Source organism: Spinacia oleracea, chromosome 5 (genome assembly GCF_020520425.1).
Source record: "Spinacia oleracea cultivar Varoflay chromosome 5, BTI_SOV_V1, whole genome shotgun sequence".
NCBI lineage: Eukaryota > Viridiplantae > Streptophyta > Magnoliopsida > Caryophyllales > Amaranthaceae > Spinacia > Spinacia oleracea.
Genome location: NC_079491.1, coordinates 10,296,102 through 10,315,489, shown reverse-complemented (window position 1 = coordinate 10,315,489; position 19,388 = coordinate 10,296,102). Strand labels below are relative to the sequence as shown.

At 38.0% G+C, this 19,388-nt stretch overlaps 1 protein-coding gene across 1 annotated transcript; it reads left to right on the top strand.

The window, feature by feature from the left end:
• The first annotated feature begins 6,124 nt into the window (after positions 1-6,124).
• LOC130461033 (uncharacterized) lies at positions 6,125-7,329 on the top strand. The gene is made up of 2 exons (XM_056828913.1): positions 6,125-6,628; positions 6,916-7,329. Exons 1-2 carry the CDS (start codon positions 6,172-6,174, stop codon positions 6,948-6,950), a joined length of 492 nt encoding a protein of 163 aa, XP_056684891.1. The 5' UTR covers positions 6,125-6,171; the 3' UTR covers positions 6,951-7,329.
• The last annotated feature ends 12,059 nt before the right edge of the window (positions 7,330-19,388 follow it).

The window sequence follows — 19,388 nt, the reverse complement described above, 5'->3', positions numbered from 1 at the left end:
TTGCCATTGCCTTGAGATGTTGGATGTTTAGTATAGAGACTGTTCAATGTTAGCAGAGACGATAAGGGAAAGGGGAGAGAAATTAATAAAATGGTGTCAATGTCGTTATTTTGGTGTTTTTCTCTTCAAACTTTAGTATACGGTTTTCTATACTCTCTATTGTCATGATCAATAGAAGGTCAGGGTTATATAAAGTTGGAAGATCTAAATCTAGTATGACGTATCTAGTTGGATGTTTAACTAGCTCTTAATTTGTTGGTTGATTTTATGTTTTTTTGGACGTCGACTTAATTGTACTTTAACCAATAAGGTCACACACACACAAAAGAAAAAAACTACTAACACAACAAAAACTACAAGGGTCATTCACAAAATCACAACCATTTCATGGGCAAAGTTACTACAACGAGCAACACGCACTCTTACAAACCAACCCAAAAACGAAAATCTTATGAGACTATGTAGACGCCTACATTTGACCCTTTGTTCTGAAATGGAACGTTTGATAATTAATATGTAACCCATTTGTGTGGCGCTCTCCTGACTAAGCGAACGAGCATCCTATAGCAGACTGAAATGATCCTTGAAGCAAGATTTTTATTTATAGTAAATGCCAGAAATAGTAACTGCTATGTTAAATAGCCATTAAATATAGAACCCGAACAAGATAGACTTTAATATTGACTCAAAGATATAATTGCACTCCATGAGTATTTTAGAAGAGCATAAATCGTAAGAGAAAGATAGAATTCAGAATAATATCGAATAATCCAGAAGACGCGCTATGCCAACCTACCAGTGATAGACATTTCTAGTGCTGGCAGGCTATCGTGACTAAGTTCTTGCGCTACCAGGTCAGCGCAACCTGTTTCTAACGCTACAATTTATACTGCAATAAAATACAAATATTACAGATAGTCTGCGCACACGTAGAGATATGGCGCAGCCTGGCCATCGCCATTAAATTCCAGCGTTTGCCAACCAGGTGCCAGTTTAACTAGCGCATGTCAGCGGGTTTCGGCAAACTTACGACTCCCCATATTAGTAAATGTACCCCTGAATCCAATCTCTACTCTGTGAATGTATTGGACGATCTCCATTCGGGATCACAAGGGAACCAATGGCTAGTGTGATCAAGTACCTAAGCCTTTATAGCACTCATGTATTACTCTTGTACCACAGTGGCCTGGTTTTGCCACCTTTCTCTGAGAACGTAGGAAAAATTGAATGGTGGCTTCACGATCTAGTGAAAGGAGGTTATTGTCACTCAAGCTTACCTTTTACTTTAATAGATTGCCACACGATAACTACAGTACGCAATCCATTATTGCAAAGGAAAGGTTCATCTGGAAAATTACCAAAATCCTAAACAACTAGGGGAGCCGGCCAAGTGAATCTTGTAGCCCAAGTTTACTTGTCGTGTAAGTAAGCTTGGCGCCCGAGCTTGCACGCGGCCCAACAACGCTGGCCAGCGGCATGCGCGCACACGCTGGGCGCTGGGCCTGCGCGTTGGCGCTGCAATGTTGAGCCTTGTGCCTTGCGTTGTGGCGCTGGTGTTGGGCCTTGTGCTTGGCGTTGTGCTGCTATTCTTGGGCTGGCTCGTCTAGCGATGGGTCGGCGCTTGCACGTTGGCCTGTCTTCCGTTTCCGGCAATATTTCTATTTCCAATAATATTTTCCGATAATATTTTCCTATAAGTACTATATTTATGGTTCCGGAAATATATTCGACTTCGATAATATTTATATTTCCGATGTGAAACATATTTCCTTTTCCGGCAATATCTTCATTTCCGGCAAATATTCTTGTCTTGTGTTTTGATGGTTTGTTTAGTTCCACTGAAACCAACATCCATCATTTCCAAATATCCATTATTGGAGTATTTATTTAATATATTATTCACCAAAATACATGATCTGATCACGTACTATTTGTGTGACTCTACCGGTTCAGTCAAGAGTAAGTTGTGGCATTAATAAAATTAATTCCACTTGAACTGGAGAGGCCCCTAGCTAGACATTTTCATATCACTTGATCTGAATGAATAATTAACTTGCTTAATTAATACTGAACTACATATATTCGATTTCGCATTAAATGCATTAAATGCAAACTTGAACCAAATGTATGTTTAAGGACAAGTGTGCATTTCCTAATTCTTTTGTCGCTTGATGTTAGCTCGTGAACATAAGGTAAGACTGGTCATCAACTGATCAAATAAACAGGTAATCATAGCCTATGATTCATCTGAGCACGACCATGCATTTTACAGTTTCTAGCTCTCTGAGTGTCCTTGTACAACTTTTGGCATCTCATCCCAATTTGTTGGAGGGAATCCAAATCTTGCGATATTGAGGATAGAATTCGTTTGATAGGTGATTACCCGAGCGTTGTCGTTATAGCCTCCTTTTACGGTACGACGGTTGACAACGTCAAAGTAAGCAGTTCTCAAACAAGTAATCTCAAATCACTCAGGTAATGAGGATAAGTGTCTAATTAGTTTATGAAATTTACTTACGACATTGCCATGTCCACATAGTTCAAGAAACATAACTACTATTCGTCTAGCGTTTTCTATGTGTCCACCTTTATAGAAAACTTCCAACCATGGACCATTTTTAACTTTTGACATTCAAGTTCACTTGATAAACGTTTCTTAGTCATAGGACTGGTACTGACAGCCTATCTTGAATATTTTGTCAAATTGAAAAGAATCATCATTTAATAAACCACAAAATTAAATGGAAAACTGAAATTATTCATTTCTATGAATGGTTAACCAAATTGTTTTACAAAGTATTTAAACTCTAAAGACTTAAAAACATTCAAAAGACATCAAATCTATTCTCCAATATGCTTGATTCCCATAGCTGCAACGTGCGAGTTGTGCTTCGCTTGCGACAGATGTTTTTTCAATGGATCTGAGATATTGTTATCATTTCCAATCTTTCTTATCTCGACTTCTTTTCTTTCAAAGAATTCTCGCAGAAAGTTAAATTTACGAAGTACATGCTTGACTCTTTGGTGGTGTCTAGGCTCTTTGGCCTGGTTCGAACCTGTACCTTTGCGATCTACGCGGGGAAACAACTCCAGTTAGTTCTTGAACCTCACCAGATACTTCTAAAGATCTCTTATTTTCAACTTGAATACCATCTTGATTATTCTCCAGAGTTTGTTGTTCGACTAGAAGTTCTTCGAGGTCTACTTTCTCCCACTTGTCATTTTGGAAATGTGTTGTCTTTCCAAAAAGATACTATCTCGAGCAACAAACACCTTATTCGTAGATGTGTTGTAGAAGTGACACCCCTTTGTCTGCTTTGGGTAGCCCACAAGGATACATTTGTCAGATTTCGGTTGAAGTTTGTCAAAAATGAGTCGTTTGACGTATACTTCACAACCCCAAATCTTAAGAAAATACACCTTTTGAGTATTTCGTGTTCATAAATCATATGCAGTCTTTTCGACAACTTTTGACGGAGCTCTATTTAGTTTGAGGGTAGTTGTGTTTAGAGCATGTTCCCAAAATTTTATTGGAAGTTCGGGCTGACCCATCATTGACCGAACCAACAAACAAGGTGACAACTATCTTCGTAGTTTTTAATGTTCCTTGCAAATGATATATAAGAGCTTATAGAGCTCATATAATGTAATGTGTAAAAAAAATTCTTTAATGTACGTTAAGTCGACGTAAAAGAAGAAAAAGAAAAAAAAAAATACAATGAAAGCCTTATTAGTGGCCGTCGAGTTTAATAGATGCTTAACAAGTAAACAACCATTTATAGGTCGACTAGTAATGATTTTTCCCATAAGTATATCCTTGATGTTCCACCAAAATAAAATATTTATTATTATTAAATTTTAAGAGAGTCACTTTTCTGGTGTCTTAATCTGGAATGAGGCATTATTTCCCCCAAAAAGAGGAACATAAGATCTTCATCTTTCTAGTCTTACTATTGATAGTGCTAATAGGATTTGATTTGTAACTAATATTTCTTACTTTGACAACTTTTCTTCTTGTTCACTACTTTTTGGGCCTAACAACTCATTTTCTTTTTATTTATTCTTTTTTACATCGATTTTTTTCGTATTTAACATTATCTTCTTTGTAATCTAATCTTAATTGGAATACTAATCAAAAGGTGTGTTTGGACAATTTATCATTGTTTTTCTACTATTCTTAATTTCTTACCAACTATAATGAGATTTAGGTGTCATTATCACTTGATTTTTGCTTCTTTGTTAGTGCTTCAATTTTTACTTATCTAATTGCTACAATAATATACTCACTCCTTTTTTCCAAATTAAGTGTTACATTAAACAACTAGTCTCTTATCAAACAGTCTAATTAATACTTACTTAAAGGTTAGACTATACTCAACAATACATCAGATAATTATAAGATAGGTGATCCGGCATGTGGTGTAAAAGTTAGTAAAATGTTGGTTGTCTTTTGTAAGAATTTCCTACATTATATAAATGGTTTAAGATTAATTTTTTGTATTAGGGATATGACTAATTAATCAAACATTTATCATTCAAAATTCAACTTTGAGTTGAGCTTGAGTGAAGTGAGTTCTTGGTTTCCACTTGAGAACTTAACTAATTGTAGTTTGACTTTCACAAAAGTTAACAAGGATACCAAAACGTAACCGTATACTATTGCGTGGTGCCGTGCATGGTATTGTTTTACTATTTCTTCATACAAGCTAAAATAAATCTTATTTTGACTATTTTTCAAGCGTATGATCTAAATTGCGCTCTTAAATATATTTTTAACTTCGTCATTGTCTATGTAAAGGCATGTCTATGTGAAACACTTGTAAATAGTTGCAATAGTAGTAAATTTATTGAAATTTTGTATGAAGCACCTCATGGTAAGATGGTATTCATGGCATGTATTTCATCTCCGCAAATTTGATTTTCTTCCTATAAATTTGATACCTCTAAATTGTTATGGTAATATCAGCGTAAATGGGGGATTTTTATGAACTAGCACAAGTTGGGTTGTTGGTAGAGTTAGTTGGAAAACTCACCTGGTGACTTTGAGTTCACTAGGTCGAGTCGCATCAGCTACAAAATGTTTGGGTGTGGCTCAAGCGTAGAGCTACGTAGGCACTACAAAATTATGCATCAATTAGAGATGGATTTTGAGACGGATACAATAAACATCTCAAACTTTATATGAATTACTGTTAAGATATGTTAAGATATTAGATATTATTCTGTGAATATTCTGTAGAGTCCTAACTATGGTGAGTTACCTAATGTGTACCTAGGGTTTAGGTAACTGAGTTGTACTATATATACGTATGTTATTAATGAGAATGATACGAGATTGCACAATATTTGACATGGTATCATGAGCCTAGGTTAAAAACCCTAGATTTTTTTTTTTCCGCAAGAAATTTGAGAGAGTGTAGCCGAGTACTGAGAACAGCGACTTTCTTCGCTTGTTGAGTATTGAGATTAGGAGTTAACAATTCCTTAAGTATCACCATGAGTTCCGATGAGGAGGCACCACCAAAGGTCATCGCCGCCGCCGTCGACCTAGACTACTATCTCGGGTCAGGCGACGGCCCCGGTATTGTTATCACCCCTGTGAAACTGAGAGGAGCATCGAACTACGATGAATGGGCCAAAGCCGTTCGTCGCTCGATGATTTCAAAATTCAAATTTGGTTTTCTTGATGGGTCTGTGAAGGAGCCCATTACGGACGAGACGAAGATGAAACATTGGATTGCGGTCAATTCGATGGTGGTGTCTTGGATCACAAACACCATTGACGAGAGTTTGCGTTCGAATCTGGAGGACTTTGATATTGCTCACGAGTTGTGGAGTCATTTGAGGACGCGGTACTGCGTCGTGTCGGGCACCAGGGTCTGCCATATTAAGATGGCTCTGAGTGGTTGCAAGCAGGGCACGTCTGAGGGCGTCATGGAGTACTATGGCCGCTTGTCGAAGGTATGGAAGGAGTACGTACAGTATGCACGAGTTCCCAGGTGTGTATGTGCGGGTTGTACGTGTAATATAGCGAAGCAGGTGGGGGACATTCACGATGAAGATCGTCTGCACTATTTCCTAATTGGCCTGGATGATCACTATGAAGCCATTCGTGCACAACTGTTAGCACGATCACCGTTGCCAGGACTCGACGAGGCGTACCAGACGGTTATGAATACCGAGACCATGCGCGCCAAGGCTGCGAGAGGTCCGGAGAGTGTCATGGCGTTCAAGGTCGAGACTAAGGCTCGGTCGAGGTCGGGAGATGTCAGTGGCAGATTTTGTGGTCATTGCAATCGTGAGGGTCATGAGGAAGAAACTTGTTATCAGCTGATTGGATTTCCTGAATGGTGGGATGAGAAGAAACGAGGTGGACGAGGGCCTGGTCGAGGAGGCAGGACGTCGATTAGAGGAGGCAGAGTAGCTCGCGGGGCAGCGTCGTCGACCAGTGGTGTCGCTCGTGCCAATGCCGTGAGCAATGCCACAGGAGGGGCGACAACCACTGTGACGAGTGGAGACGGATCGCATGGTGCAGTGACGACAACCAATCATGAGCTTGTTGGGGTGACGAAGGAGCAAGTCCAGCAAATAGTTGACATCTTGTCACGACCTTCAACCAAGTTGCAAGGTAATCTTGATTTACGTTGGATTGTTGACAGTGGGGCATCACGTCATGTGACGGGTGATATTTCAATCCTGAGAAATATCAAGACATCAAGAAATCAACAGGTTGTGTTGCCGGACGGTCAACCTGCAAATTCAACCCAATATGGTTCGGTGGTCTTGGAGGATGGTTTCGTGCTCGATAATGTTCTATTTGTGCCTAAATTGAACTGCAATTTAATTTCTGTAACTCAATTAAGTGACGAATTACATTGTGCTGCTCAATTTACTAACAAAATGTGTGTTCTTCAGGACCGCTCGACGAGGATGGTGATTGGCGTAGGTGATCGACAGGAAGGACTATATTTTTTCCGTGGGGCTCCAAAGGTTCGTGTGCTAGCAGTGGAGTGTGTGGTCGACTTGTGGCATCAACGGATGGGGCATCCGTCGGAAAAAGTGTTGCAGTTACTTCCTCATGTGAGTCATAAGATTAGGAAGAATAAAACAATTTGTGATGTATGTCCGCGGGCGAGACAATGTAGGGAGAGTTTTCCAGTTAGTGTTAGTCGTGCTAGTCGCACATTTGAATTGGTTCATCTTGATTTATGGGGACCCTACAAGACTCCCTCGTCTTGTGGGGCAAAGTATTTTTTTACCATTGTTGACGATTATTCTAGAGGTGTGTGGATTTATTTACTGAATAATAAAATGGAAGTTGCATCGACATTTCTTAATTTTGTTGCCATGATTAAGTGTCAGTTTAATAGATCCCTTCGAGTAGTACGCAGTGATAATGGTACTGAATTCAATTGCTTACAAAATTATTTTCGTCAACATGGGATTCTGTTTGAGTCGTCGTGTGTTGGGATGCCTCAACAAAATGGGAGAGTCGAGAGAAAACACCAACATATTTTGAATGTTGGGAGGGCGTTACGTTTTCAAGGAAATCTTCCAATAAAATTTTGGGGGGAATGTATTTTGGCCGCCTGTTACTTGATAAACCGTACACCTACCCCGATCCTTGACAATAAAACACCTTATGAGATGTTGTTTGGTAAACCACCATCGTATGTGCCTATCCGCGTGTTTGGGTGTCTGTGTTATGCATATAATCTCCGGTGTAAAGGGGATAAGTTTGAGTCTCGGAGTCGCCGATGTGTGTTTTTGGGCTATCCGTTTGGCAGGAAGGGATGGCAACTTTATGATCTAGAGACACATGAGTTCTTCGTCTCACGGGATGTCAAGTTTCATGAAGGGACGTTTCCTTTTGTAGATGAATCGGATGTGTTGCCACTGGTGCATGATGGTCATGGGGGGCTTGACCATTGGAGTTTGGATGAGAGTGGGACTACGGGTCCTGAGACCGTGTCGTCGCCTGCAGGTGATCCTGCTGGGGTGTCGCCGCCTACAGGTGATACTGAGGGAGTGTTGTCGCTTCCGGGAGCTGATGAGGGGGTGTCATTGACCAGTGGTGACGACAGGGGAGTGTCGTCGCCTGTGAGGGAGGAACAACAACATGACACACCTAGTCGAGTGGATTCAGACGTCGTCTCCTCACAGACAGGTGTAGAGGAGACGACGGGTAGTGACGAGAGTGAGACAAGGCAGTGTGTGGAGGATACGGAGTTAGGAAGGGGGAAGCGTGCGAAGTTTCCGTCGACAAAGCTGAAAGACTGTGTGATACATACAATACGGGAAAAATATAGTACTTCCGACAAAACACCTACGGCGTCATCACTCTCAGGTACTCCTTATCCTATCACATATTTTGTTAATTATGAGCGTTTTTCGTCAAAGCACAGGCATTATATAGCAGCATTGCAAGAAGGGCAAGTTCCTAAGAGTTTTAAACAAGCGATGCAGCATGAGGGGTGGCGTCAGGCAATGGCTGCTGAAATCGACGCGTTGGAGGAACAGGGGACATGGACGTTGGAAAATTTACCGGAAGGGAAGAAAGCACTGGGGAGTAAATGGGTGTATACTGAGAAGCGTGATGAGGATGGGAATTTGTTGAGACTGAAGGCTCGATTGGTATGTTTAGGGAATCATCAGGAGGAAGGGTTGGATTATAATGAGACATTTGCTCCCGTCGCGAAGATGGCGACAGTTCGAACTTTCCTAGCTGTCGCAGCTGTCAAACAGTGGGACGTACATCAGATGGACGTCCACAATGCGTTCTTGCACGGTGACTTGGAGGAAGAGATCTATATGAAGATTCCTCCTGGATTCCAGAAGAATCACTCTGACAAAGTGTGTCGAATGAGAAAGTCGTTGTATGGGTTGAAACAAGCACCTAGATGTTGGTTCCAGAAGTTGTCGACGGCATTGACGCACTATGGATTTCGACAGTCGCTGTCCGATTATTCGCTCTTTACTCTGTCTAAAGGTACGTTGCAGCTGAGTGTGCTCATTTATGTGGACGACATGATTATCGCGGGCAATAACAAGTTTGCGCTTGAGAGTTTTAAGGCATACTTGAAGGAGTGTTTTAAAATGAAAGACCTCGGGGCTCTGAAGTACTTCCTTGGGTTAGAGGTGGCACGAAGTAGTCAAGGGTTCTATGTATGTCAGAGAAAATATGCCCTCGACATCATCTCAGAGGCCGGATTGTTGGGAGCAAAGCCTGTGGACTTTCCCATGGAACAGAATCATAGGTTGGCATTGGCAGACGGGCCAGACCTGTCGGACGGTGAGCAGTATAGGCGTCTGATCGGACGTCTGGTTTATTTGGCTGTCACGCGACCAGACGTTGCCTACTCTGTACATGTCCTATCTCAATTTATGCAAGCACCAAAGGAGGCACATTGGGAAGCAGCTTTGCGAGTAGTGAGATATTTGAAGAAGTGTCCGGGTCAAGGTATACTACTTCGGTCAGACAGTGCGTTGCAGTTGGAGGGGTGGTGCGACTCGGATTGGGCAGGGTGTCCAATTACGCGTCGGTCGGTGACTGGATGGTTTGTGTCACTTGGTATGTCGCCAGTTTCTTGGAAGACCAAGAAACAGCATACTGTTTCTCGGTCGTCTGCTGAGGCAGAATATCGGTCGATGGCAGCTCTGACGTGTGAGTTGAAGTGGTTGAAACAACTACTACGCGACTTGGGGGTGACACACGACCAAGGCATGAGGATGTATTGCGACAGTCAGTCTGCGTTGCATATTGCACAGAATCCGGTGTTCCATGAAAGGACAAAACACATCGAGTCAGATTGTCATTTCATTCGAGATGCAATCAAGGAAGGGATCATCAGTCCGTCGTACGTGTCGACGAAGGTTCAGTTAGCAGATATCTTCACCAAAGCGTTGGGGAAGGCGCAATTTGAGTTTTTTTTGAACAAGATGGGCATTCGAGATCTACATGCTCCACCTTGAGGGGGGATGTTAAGATATGTTAAGATATTAGATATTATTCTGTGAATATTCTGTAGAGTCCTAACTATGGTGAGTTACCTAATGTGTACCTAGGGTTTAGGTAACTGAGTTGTACTATATATACGTATGTTATTAATGTGAATGATACGAGATTGCACAATATTTGACAATTACTAAAATTTCGTCTCTAAATTAAAATTCAGATGGAATTGTATATGAAGTTTCAAAAATTCCGAAATTTTGTAATGGATTTGCAAAAATTCCGTCTCAAAAATTTTGAGACACCCTCAATAGAGACGCTTTATTTCCATTTTTAAGCATCATTTTGAGATGGATTTGGACTATTTAGAGACAAAATTACTCATCACTATAAAATAATTATTTTGTAGTGAGGTGGATTGGCTAACTTGTGACAGGTATTGATTCAATATGGTCATTTTTCTTACCTGCTAAAAAAGGTCGAGAACTTTTAACATAATTCATGCTCTATTCGAAAGTACGGAGTAATTTGTAATTAACATGATACTCCATATTATGTAAATCAATTCATTATTGTCTACTAAACGAGTAAACATGCATATAGTGATATAGGTAATACTTAATACTACATCCTTTCATTAAGTTATTTACGCTTTGAAAAATGTGTCCTGTTATAACGTATGCAAAGAAAGATTAAATTAACGTAATTAAAGAACGCAGAGATTTAACGTGGTTCACTAACAATGTGTTAGCTACGTCCACAGGCAGAGGGGAGGAAAGTTTTATTGATCTTGAAGAATACAGATTACAGAATACGGCTAGGTTATGACCTAAAGAGTTTATATAGTACTGACTAGACAGATGCGGAAAAGCCCAGAAAATAGGCCCAAAACAGATAACCCGTGTCCAAAATAACAGATCCCCGTGCTGGGGCGTTGCAGTAAGGGGGCTTGACCGATTCAAGGCCTAACATGTCCAACAGTCAAAATTTTAACCATAAATTCTCACTATTATATAATATATTTGTAAGAATTATCGTGAGATATCTTGTTAGATTTGTCTCGAAATGTATTTTATAAATATCAAATTTTTATTTTTATTTTGCCTTGCGGAATTGGATATATTAAAGGTCAAACATTACGCTGGAGTCCGTACAAATAGTATGTAAAGAACTTATTGAAACGGATGTAGTAGTTAATAACACGAAGTACCCCATAATCCGTATATGTTATACGAAATATTTGGTATTGTTTGTTGGACATCGAAGCCCATTGAAATGGAGCATCATGTCCGTCGAAATGGTAGCTGGATTTTGGGTTGTATAGCTTTGAATCCTCGATGGCCCACCTTCATGTGTAGTGTTTCAAAATTCCTTTCTAAAAGATTGTTTCATACTCCATAAATTATATTTCAATTAATTAATATTTTCGTGTAAACCTTGTATATTAGTGGTAAAGTATGCCCTTAAATATAAATAGAAAGAGAGTAAGTCGAAAAATTACTAAATAAGGTATGCTGCATACAAATAAAAACATCGAAAACAGAAATATTAGACAATCTTTAAAGAACGGAAGAAATAGTCCGTATTTTCTGCTGTCCAATCTTTTAGACTTATTTCTCAGTTTTTCAATGCTTTATCTATGTTTTGTTAATGGAAGTTAGTGAGACCTCGCATTTCTTTCTTGTTAACTTAGTAACTTTTATCATCTAACACTATTAACTACTCCGTATTAAACACTGTATAGTAACAAATGGGAAGTAAAATGTGTGACATATAATTTTGTCAGTTTACTAACTATCATGTGATCTTTTACGAGAATTTGTATTCGTTCATTCACACTGTATAATACATCAATTAATACGTAGTGGTAGTATAAGGAGCGGTTGGGGAACTTAGGATGTAACCCCATCTATCCCACTCCTTTGGAGATCTAGTTGGAGCATTTTGATTGGAAAATTATGGGTCATGTTAAGATAAGATACTCTGACGTGGTCTTTGATGGTGCCAATTTTGAAGGCAAAGTTAGTTGGCAACCAAAAGGCAACGAAAATGACTTGTGTAAACCTCCACTTCTTTTTGTGTGACATATGCACATATATCACACTATATGCCACTATTACATTTCATAAGGACGTTTTTGTAAACCCACTTCTTTTAAATCACGTCGTGTTAGATCAAACACATATTCATTCCCTTCGTATTACACCCTTGATTATTCGAATACCCGACTCAATCCGGTAATTTTGTTAAAATTATGGACAAAACATGTATAAATTAAGAAAAAATGTTGAAAATAGGTAAAAATTTTAAATTCATTGATTATATTCAGTGGTTCAACGTAGAGAACCTCAAATTCCGTAAGCCCTAGAAAAAAAAGGAAATATAACTACTACGATATGTTTGCTTAATTGGGATCGATAGCCACAGGAGGTGCACTTTTCATTCCCTACAAGTTTCAATTAATTCCGCTTGTCTTTGTCTTGCCGTTTAGAATTTTTGATTCCTTGATCTCTTCCCATTATGGAAGAATTAGACCACTGAAATCTATTAGGAGGTGATTAGTCCAAAGAAGAAAAAAAACAATTCTTCCAAGGAAATCAAGTTACACTTGATAATACGTACTATGTACATTTTACTATTTTCAAAATTCTTTTTACTAGACAGATTAACGTCTTTTAGATCAATGCACCATCGATATAACTTCACATATACCAAATGACATAAACTCGACCCATATCATGACCCATTAACCCGAATCGCGGTCACTCGAAGGCGATTCAGATCTCCAAACAAGGGGAGAAGCTGCCTCCCAAAACCCACAAAACTCTTGTTGTCAAAAAGGAAAGTGGGGAAAAACAAGAAAGAGACCAAGGTATCCCCCATTCCCCTCCAACAAACGAAAATGACCCATGCAACAAAAATGGACCCCCATGGAAAAATACTGGGGCGGGTAAATGGACCCAGTGTTTACGGGTCAGAAAGCTATTAAAATGCCAGCTCAAAATCCGACAAAAATGAAGCTGAAATTTCTTGCAAGGTGTTTGATGGTAAGGCGTCGCATTCAGTAGTTTTCCCTCCTATCACTGTGGTTTCTTAAAAGGTAGCAGTAATATAATAAGCCAGTGAGGACTCTTTGTGGGGCCCATGGGCTTATCCCTATTGTGGGCCCCCACCAGCATTACTGGCCAATAAGTCAAGAATGTTACCACTCACGTGGGTTTGAGTCCTACTGCTAAGGATACTGCCCTTTCGACTCGTCTAATTTTTTTCCCATTCACCTTTTATTCTGCCATTTTTTTACTCACCCGTTTCCTAAACTTGCATCACTTGTGATTGTGCGCAATTTTTAAAAATGATTGTGGGAAATGTATTAAAAATGAATAAATTAATGTGTAAGTGGAATTTATTGGTAATTATAGAGTAAAGAATTGATGCAAGCAGAGTGAAAATGAAAGAAAAACAATAAAGAATTACTCGTAGTAATCCCATGTTAAAAGAGAAAGTGTTACAACTTGCAAGTATTCAGAAATGATTGAAAAAGACAAGTATAGCAAATATGTATAGCCTCAAATTATCAGTTGGAACTTGGAAGAACTATACACTACTCCGTACCACATATTGTTTCTCCTTTAAAAAAAATGTCATTTCAGTATTTCATGGGAATTATACATGTTTAAGCTACGTTACAACACTTACAAGTACATTTGGGCAAGTGTTGGGCCATGTTAGTCCACGTACCAGACCTGCGTGCCTCGTGTCCCACTCTCTTGTTTAGAACAGGCCAAGAAAAAGTTGTATTGTGTCATGCTCGCGCCTCTCTTCCTTAAATGAGGCTCATGTGCGACTTGTCTCACATGTTGTATCGGGTTAGGTCGTGTCGTGCTAGATGCCTCTATATACTTTTGAGATTTTGGGTTTGTTGGTCAAAAAAAGTGTGGTGACGTGTGGGCTGGCCCGTTATGCTCGTGTTGGCCTCGGCTCGTGTCAAAATACTATATTGATTTTCATGCATCATGAGTTAGGTTGTGTCACGTAGTGGCCTCTAATTAAGTAGATCGATCGCCCCCTAAATAGATACTTTTTGAGATTTTTGGTTTATTGGTTAAAAATAAGTGTGGCAGTGTGCGAGCTGACCAGTCATACTCGTGTTGGCCTCAACTCGTGCCAAGATTCTAAAATAATTTTCATTCTTCAAGCATGGCCCTTGACCCATTTTTTTCACTTTCCTTTTTGTTAAATGTAAAATTTTGTGTATTTTAATTTACCAGATTCGGTTGCTACCAAAAAAATGTACTCCATACTACGTACTCATACTTAGTAGTAAGTTGCTCATACAGACTATGCTTTCAATGGACCAACGTGACCATGAACACGGCAGACACACGAGGAAGTATGAATTAAAGAGGGTAGAACTTAGAAGGAGAATTTGAGGCTGAGATATAATCAGAAAAATTCAGGATTGAAAGTGATAGTGCCCTCTTTCTTTGGGCCACTATAATGGTCCCAATTTTTAAGGGCTTGTTTAATTCTTTCAACCATTCCTGAAAAGTTACTCTATTCTTCTCTTTTTATTTGCTCATTTTTTTTTAAATTTTGACCAGCTTCTAAAAGATTGCTCCCATATTAAAAAAATAAACAGTTGGGATTTTTCCTATTAGCATAGGTGGGTCCGGCCTCGGGTTAAAAAATACATAGTGTATTTTTAGTTTTGAAGCCTTTAAAATTAGAGTATAATTGTATAAAGTTCATACTATATTGATTAAGGTTTACTGACCCCTTTTTAAATATGTTCAAGATCCACCGCGGTTAAAAATGATCTGAAACTATTACCTTTACTTTAACATATACGGAGTACTCCGGATACTTTAATCCCACTGCTTTTCCCCCTTCTTAATTTTACTCAATCAGAAATTAACGAAGCAAAAACTGATTTGGGGTCAGACAATAAGGGACGGATAGGGTATATTTTTCAAGAAATCTACAGGGTTGATGTGTGTGGTACCATTAACAGACAAGTCGCACCATTCATTTCTGTATTTTGTCACTTCACATTTATAAGCGAATCACTTATTTTCTTTTGTTGCTTTATTTAAATTTGTTTATTTGGAAACAATGGATATATATACATTTAAAAAAAACAAAAAAAAAGGAAAAACAAATGAAATCAAGATAATTACATTTGAAAATAAGGACACCTAATTATATCACTATCATACAATTAATATAGGGGAAATTGTTCATCAAAAATCATGTAACAAAATTCAATATATTAGGACGTTTCAAACCACCTACAATTCAAGTAGTATTGAAGTGATAGCTCCATTTAAATACTCGTATGAGTTATATGTATGTGTACGTGTTTATGTAAATCCTTCGAAATTTAATTTTTCTATATTAGGTAAATACGTACTACGTAGTAGTTTAAATTATCGGGGTGTTTTAAGAAAATAATTTGACAGAAATTGACACATGATCTTACTTTATAAATATATCATTGTAGTTTTATCGTATGAAGAAGATCAATGAATGGCCTATTTTTCTAACATCAACCATTACTATTTGTTATGAGTTGTATAACTATAAGTTCTTGTCACATTTTAACTACGATCACATTTCTACTGTTTTATATTTCAACCGAAACTTTAATACATGGATAAGCGATTAAATTTTAGTTTTTTATTTATTTGAGGGGGTGTTTTATGCAAGTGTTTATCAATTCCTGTTGAAGTTAATTAGTACAAAAGGACAAGAGTAAAAGCAGAACATCAACAATTGAACATAACCTTAAACTCTTCAAAAACTTGGATCGTGCAAAATGAAGTTTAACAACTAGGCTGGCCCCTTTTGGCCTCCCTATAGTAGTATGCAATTATCATCATAAACGATATATTTAACTAAACAATCAGAAATCTGCCGATTTAAGAGTAAAATCGTCAATCAAGAGTCTATTGAGTTTCAGTTTTTTATTTTCAATTTTCTGTTTTAGTGAAAACTAAAAACCTAAATATGAAAATCAAATAAAGTACTCAATAATTTTGAGTTTTGTTGTTGTCATATTTCAAGATCAACGTAAAGTATAACTTTTTCAGTTTATGGCCGGTTCAATATAAATTATATGACTTTTAAATCAAAAAACTAAAAACTGAAACTTACGATGATATTAAACTAGCCGATTTTCGATTAAAATATACTCTGTTAAATCGCTTACATGGACGACATGGTGGAGATTATTTTGTTAAAAGGATGTATTTTGGAAGTTAGACATCTTTTAACATTTTTGCAAAAAATGATTTTTATTTATTTATTTATTTAATTTAATTTTACCATATGCTTTATTAAATAATTTTATGTGGTACAAAAGTGCAGTTATTGGATCCCATGGGATACCCATCTGTACTGCAAATAATTAAATAAATTTCCATTGATTTTTCTCGACACTAGAGAAAGCAAGTCACCCCACCTCCTCCTACTCAATAAAGTTGCTCTCCTTGATTGATTTTTATGCTCCCTCTTTCCCTCCCTATTCATTATGTAATGCTCCGTATTAACATAAAGTATTCTTATTTTATTAACTTTTTAGAATAAATTATCAACTATTATCAATGTCGATCACCTCATTACCTAATACAAGTACTAATCTACTTTCTCTATTCGCACAACCAATTGTTTCTTGTACGGACTACGGTACAAGTTGTATGTATATATATCAAAAGATACAATTAGCACGTATATGGTCTAAGAAATAACATTTGTTGTATTATGCATATAATTAAGATACAAATAATTGTCTAGAAAATTCGTTGTTATATTATTGACCAGGGTTAAGATGTACGGAGTAACAAGATAGCTAGTGGAATTTGTGTTATGATTGAATCATATTGTCCGCCCTTATGTAACTAAGGATTCCAGATGATATCCTCTAAATAAAAGGACTTATTATACTTTGGAATTTTTTTTTATTTCTTATCTGTTAGCTCTTATTAAAATGGTTCTACCGTTCTACTTTTATGTACTAGCTACCTTATATTATTATATTGAGTAGGGTTAAGATTTAACAAGGTAGCTAGGGGAATTTGTGGTAGGATTGAATATTTGAATCATATCATCCTACCTTAAGTAGTAATTAAGGATTTGAGATGATGTCCTATAAAATAAAAATGAACACTCTTTTACTCTGTAATTTTCTTGATTTTCTATCTATTTATCTCTTACTAAAATAATTTTACCGTTCTACTATATATAATAATTATTTACAGACACTACAAAAATATGTATCTTTAACGACAACCTATTTACGACGGGTCAAAAATCCCGTCGCAAAAGCCTTTTGCGACGGGGCTAACAACCAAACAAGGACGGGAATAACCGTCGCAAATGTCTTTTACGACGGGCTTACGACGGATTTACGACGGGATTCCTATTTACGACGGACCCCTTTTATGACGGGTTCGCGACAGAAAATCCCGTCGTTAATCAACGATTATTGGTCTTTCGCGACGGGATTTCCCGTCGCTAATAGTACAATTTCTTGTAGTGAGAGTACCCAAACAAATGAAATATTTCACAAGTACTTACAATTTGAGTTTCTACTTTTGTATAAATGAGTAAATGACTAGTGAAGTATTACATTCCAATGTTCTTATACATTCGATAATTTTTTGTTTTTTTTTTAAAGTTTGAGAAGTGAAACTCAAAATTAAAGTAAAGAGAGCGATTAAATTCCGTCTACATTATCACTTTCCGTCTTAACCAGAATGAATTAATTCAATTAAGTAACCGTAATTAAAAAATGGTCTTTCTGTTGCAAATTAGCACAACATAATAATAATAATGTTGCTATAAGAATGTAGATAGAATATACTTATCTGGTAGATGCGAATAATCGGATAAACATATAACAAACAATTGCTGTGCCGTGGGATACCACTGTCCTAAAAGACGATTCCGCACTACCTCCTGGTGCAGTAGAACAAAAGCGGTCGCCCTCCAGGATTAACACAACTCCGAAATTTGTGTGCACGCACAAACCCGAATGGAGTCAGAACATATGCCCAAAACCAAGAGCAATTTGGGAGAGAAAGCATGTGTTTGGTTTTTCTGGAATTGTGTATTACGTATATCTTTTTGGAAGGTACAAAGTTTGATTAAATAATCAAACTTTAGGAAAAGCAAGAGACCAAAAACGGCTAGAATAATAAAGATTGTAACGGCCGCCATTAAGGCTAATTAAACCAACGGTTACGTAATCAATATAGATTCCCGTAACAATGTTTTAACCGAAACAACCCGGTACGAAAAGAATATGTAAGGCCCACAAAACCCACCCCACGCCCGCGCATCACATTCCCAAGAGCCCAAGGCCCATGGCCTGACCCAACCCGGCCAGCCGACACGCGCGCACGTGAGTGTGCTATGTGTCCACCCATACCACTCTCACACTTTCTCAAACAAGAGTTACACCTTCAACCCAATATATAAACAAAGAGGAAATGAGTTATAGTTTCAATGTGGGACAAAAACAACATTCACATTTTTACACTCTTTTCTTTTGTATTTCCTAACAAGAACTTCCAACAATCCCCCACAGGTTCGAAGATGAGAAAAAGAAAGAAAAGAATGAATTGGTTTTGGACAAAACATACCAATTGAATAGGTGCCAATGTCTTTCGACTTGAATTAACACTTAGTGACATTTGAGCTATGATGTCTTTCCTACCAAGTGACTTTCGTATTGAACTTGATAGGGGGTTAGAAACCCGTCACTCAAAGCACACAACTGAATATGTATGATATTCTAACTCCGCGAATAAAGTGACGCCTTATACTGGCCATACGTCCGACCTGGATATGCTCATAGGTGCTCTAGAGAATAGCCCATATCGCAATTCTCATAGGAAGCGGCCACACTTCCACACCTACGTAGGTGAATCCCATCAAGTGTGAGCTACATTCACACCACCAAACATATGGTATGGGTTCATTAAGAGCCGTATGCTCAACCTCTTTCCGATTGTAGCAAGCACATTATAACATTTAGGGGATGGACAAAAAATAAAATTTTGTGCTTCCGAATTATAACATAATGTCGTCCTTTGAACTCTGTGAGTAGGAGTTCATTATTTTACAATTCATTCAATGGGCCTCAAGTCCATCCCTTCCAATGTTTCCAGAACTAGTTTTCATTATAGGCCTTTTCGTTTACGGATCCGCTTTCATTCATTCAGACTTTTTCATAGTCTAGTGATATCACTCTATTTGACAAAATTCTTTGACGGCCATATGCCTCAAACAAATATGTCTTTTCTTTCCATTGAAGGCATGGTTGATTGCAACTGAAGGAGTTGTCTTCCCCCCACAGTGGAATATCTGCAAGCACATTCCTCAACCATTTTGCCTCGTAACCTGCCAACTCAATAGCAATAAATTCACATTCTAT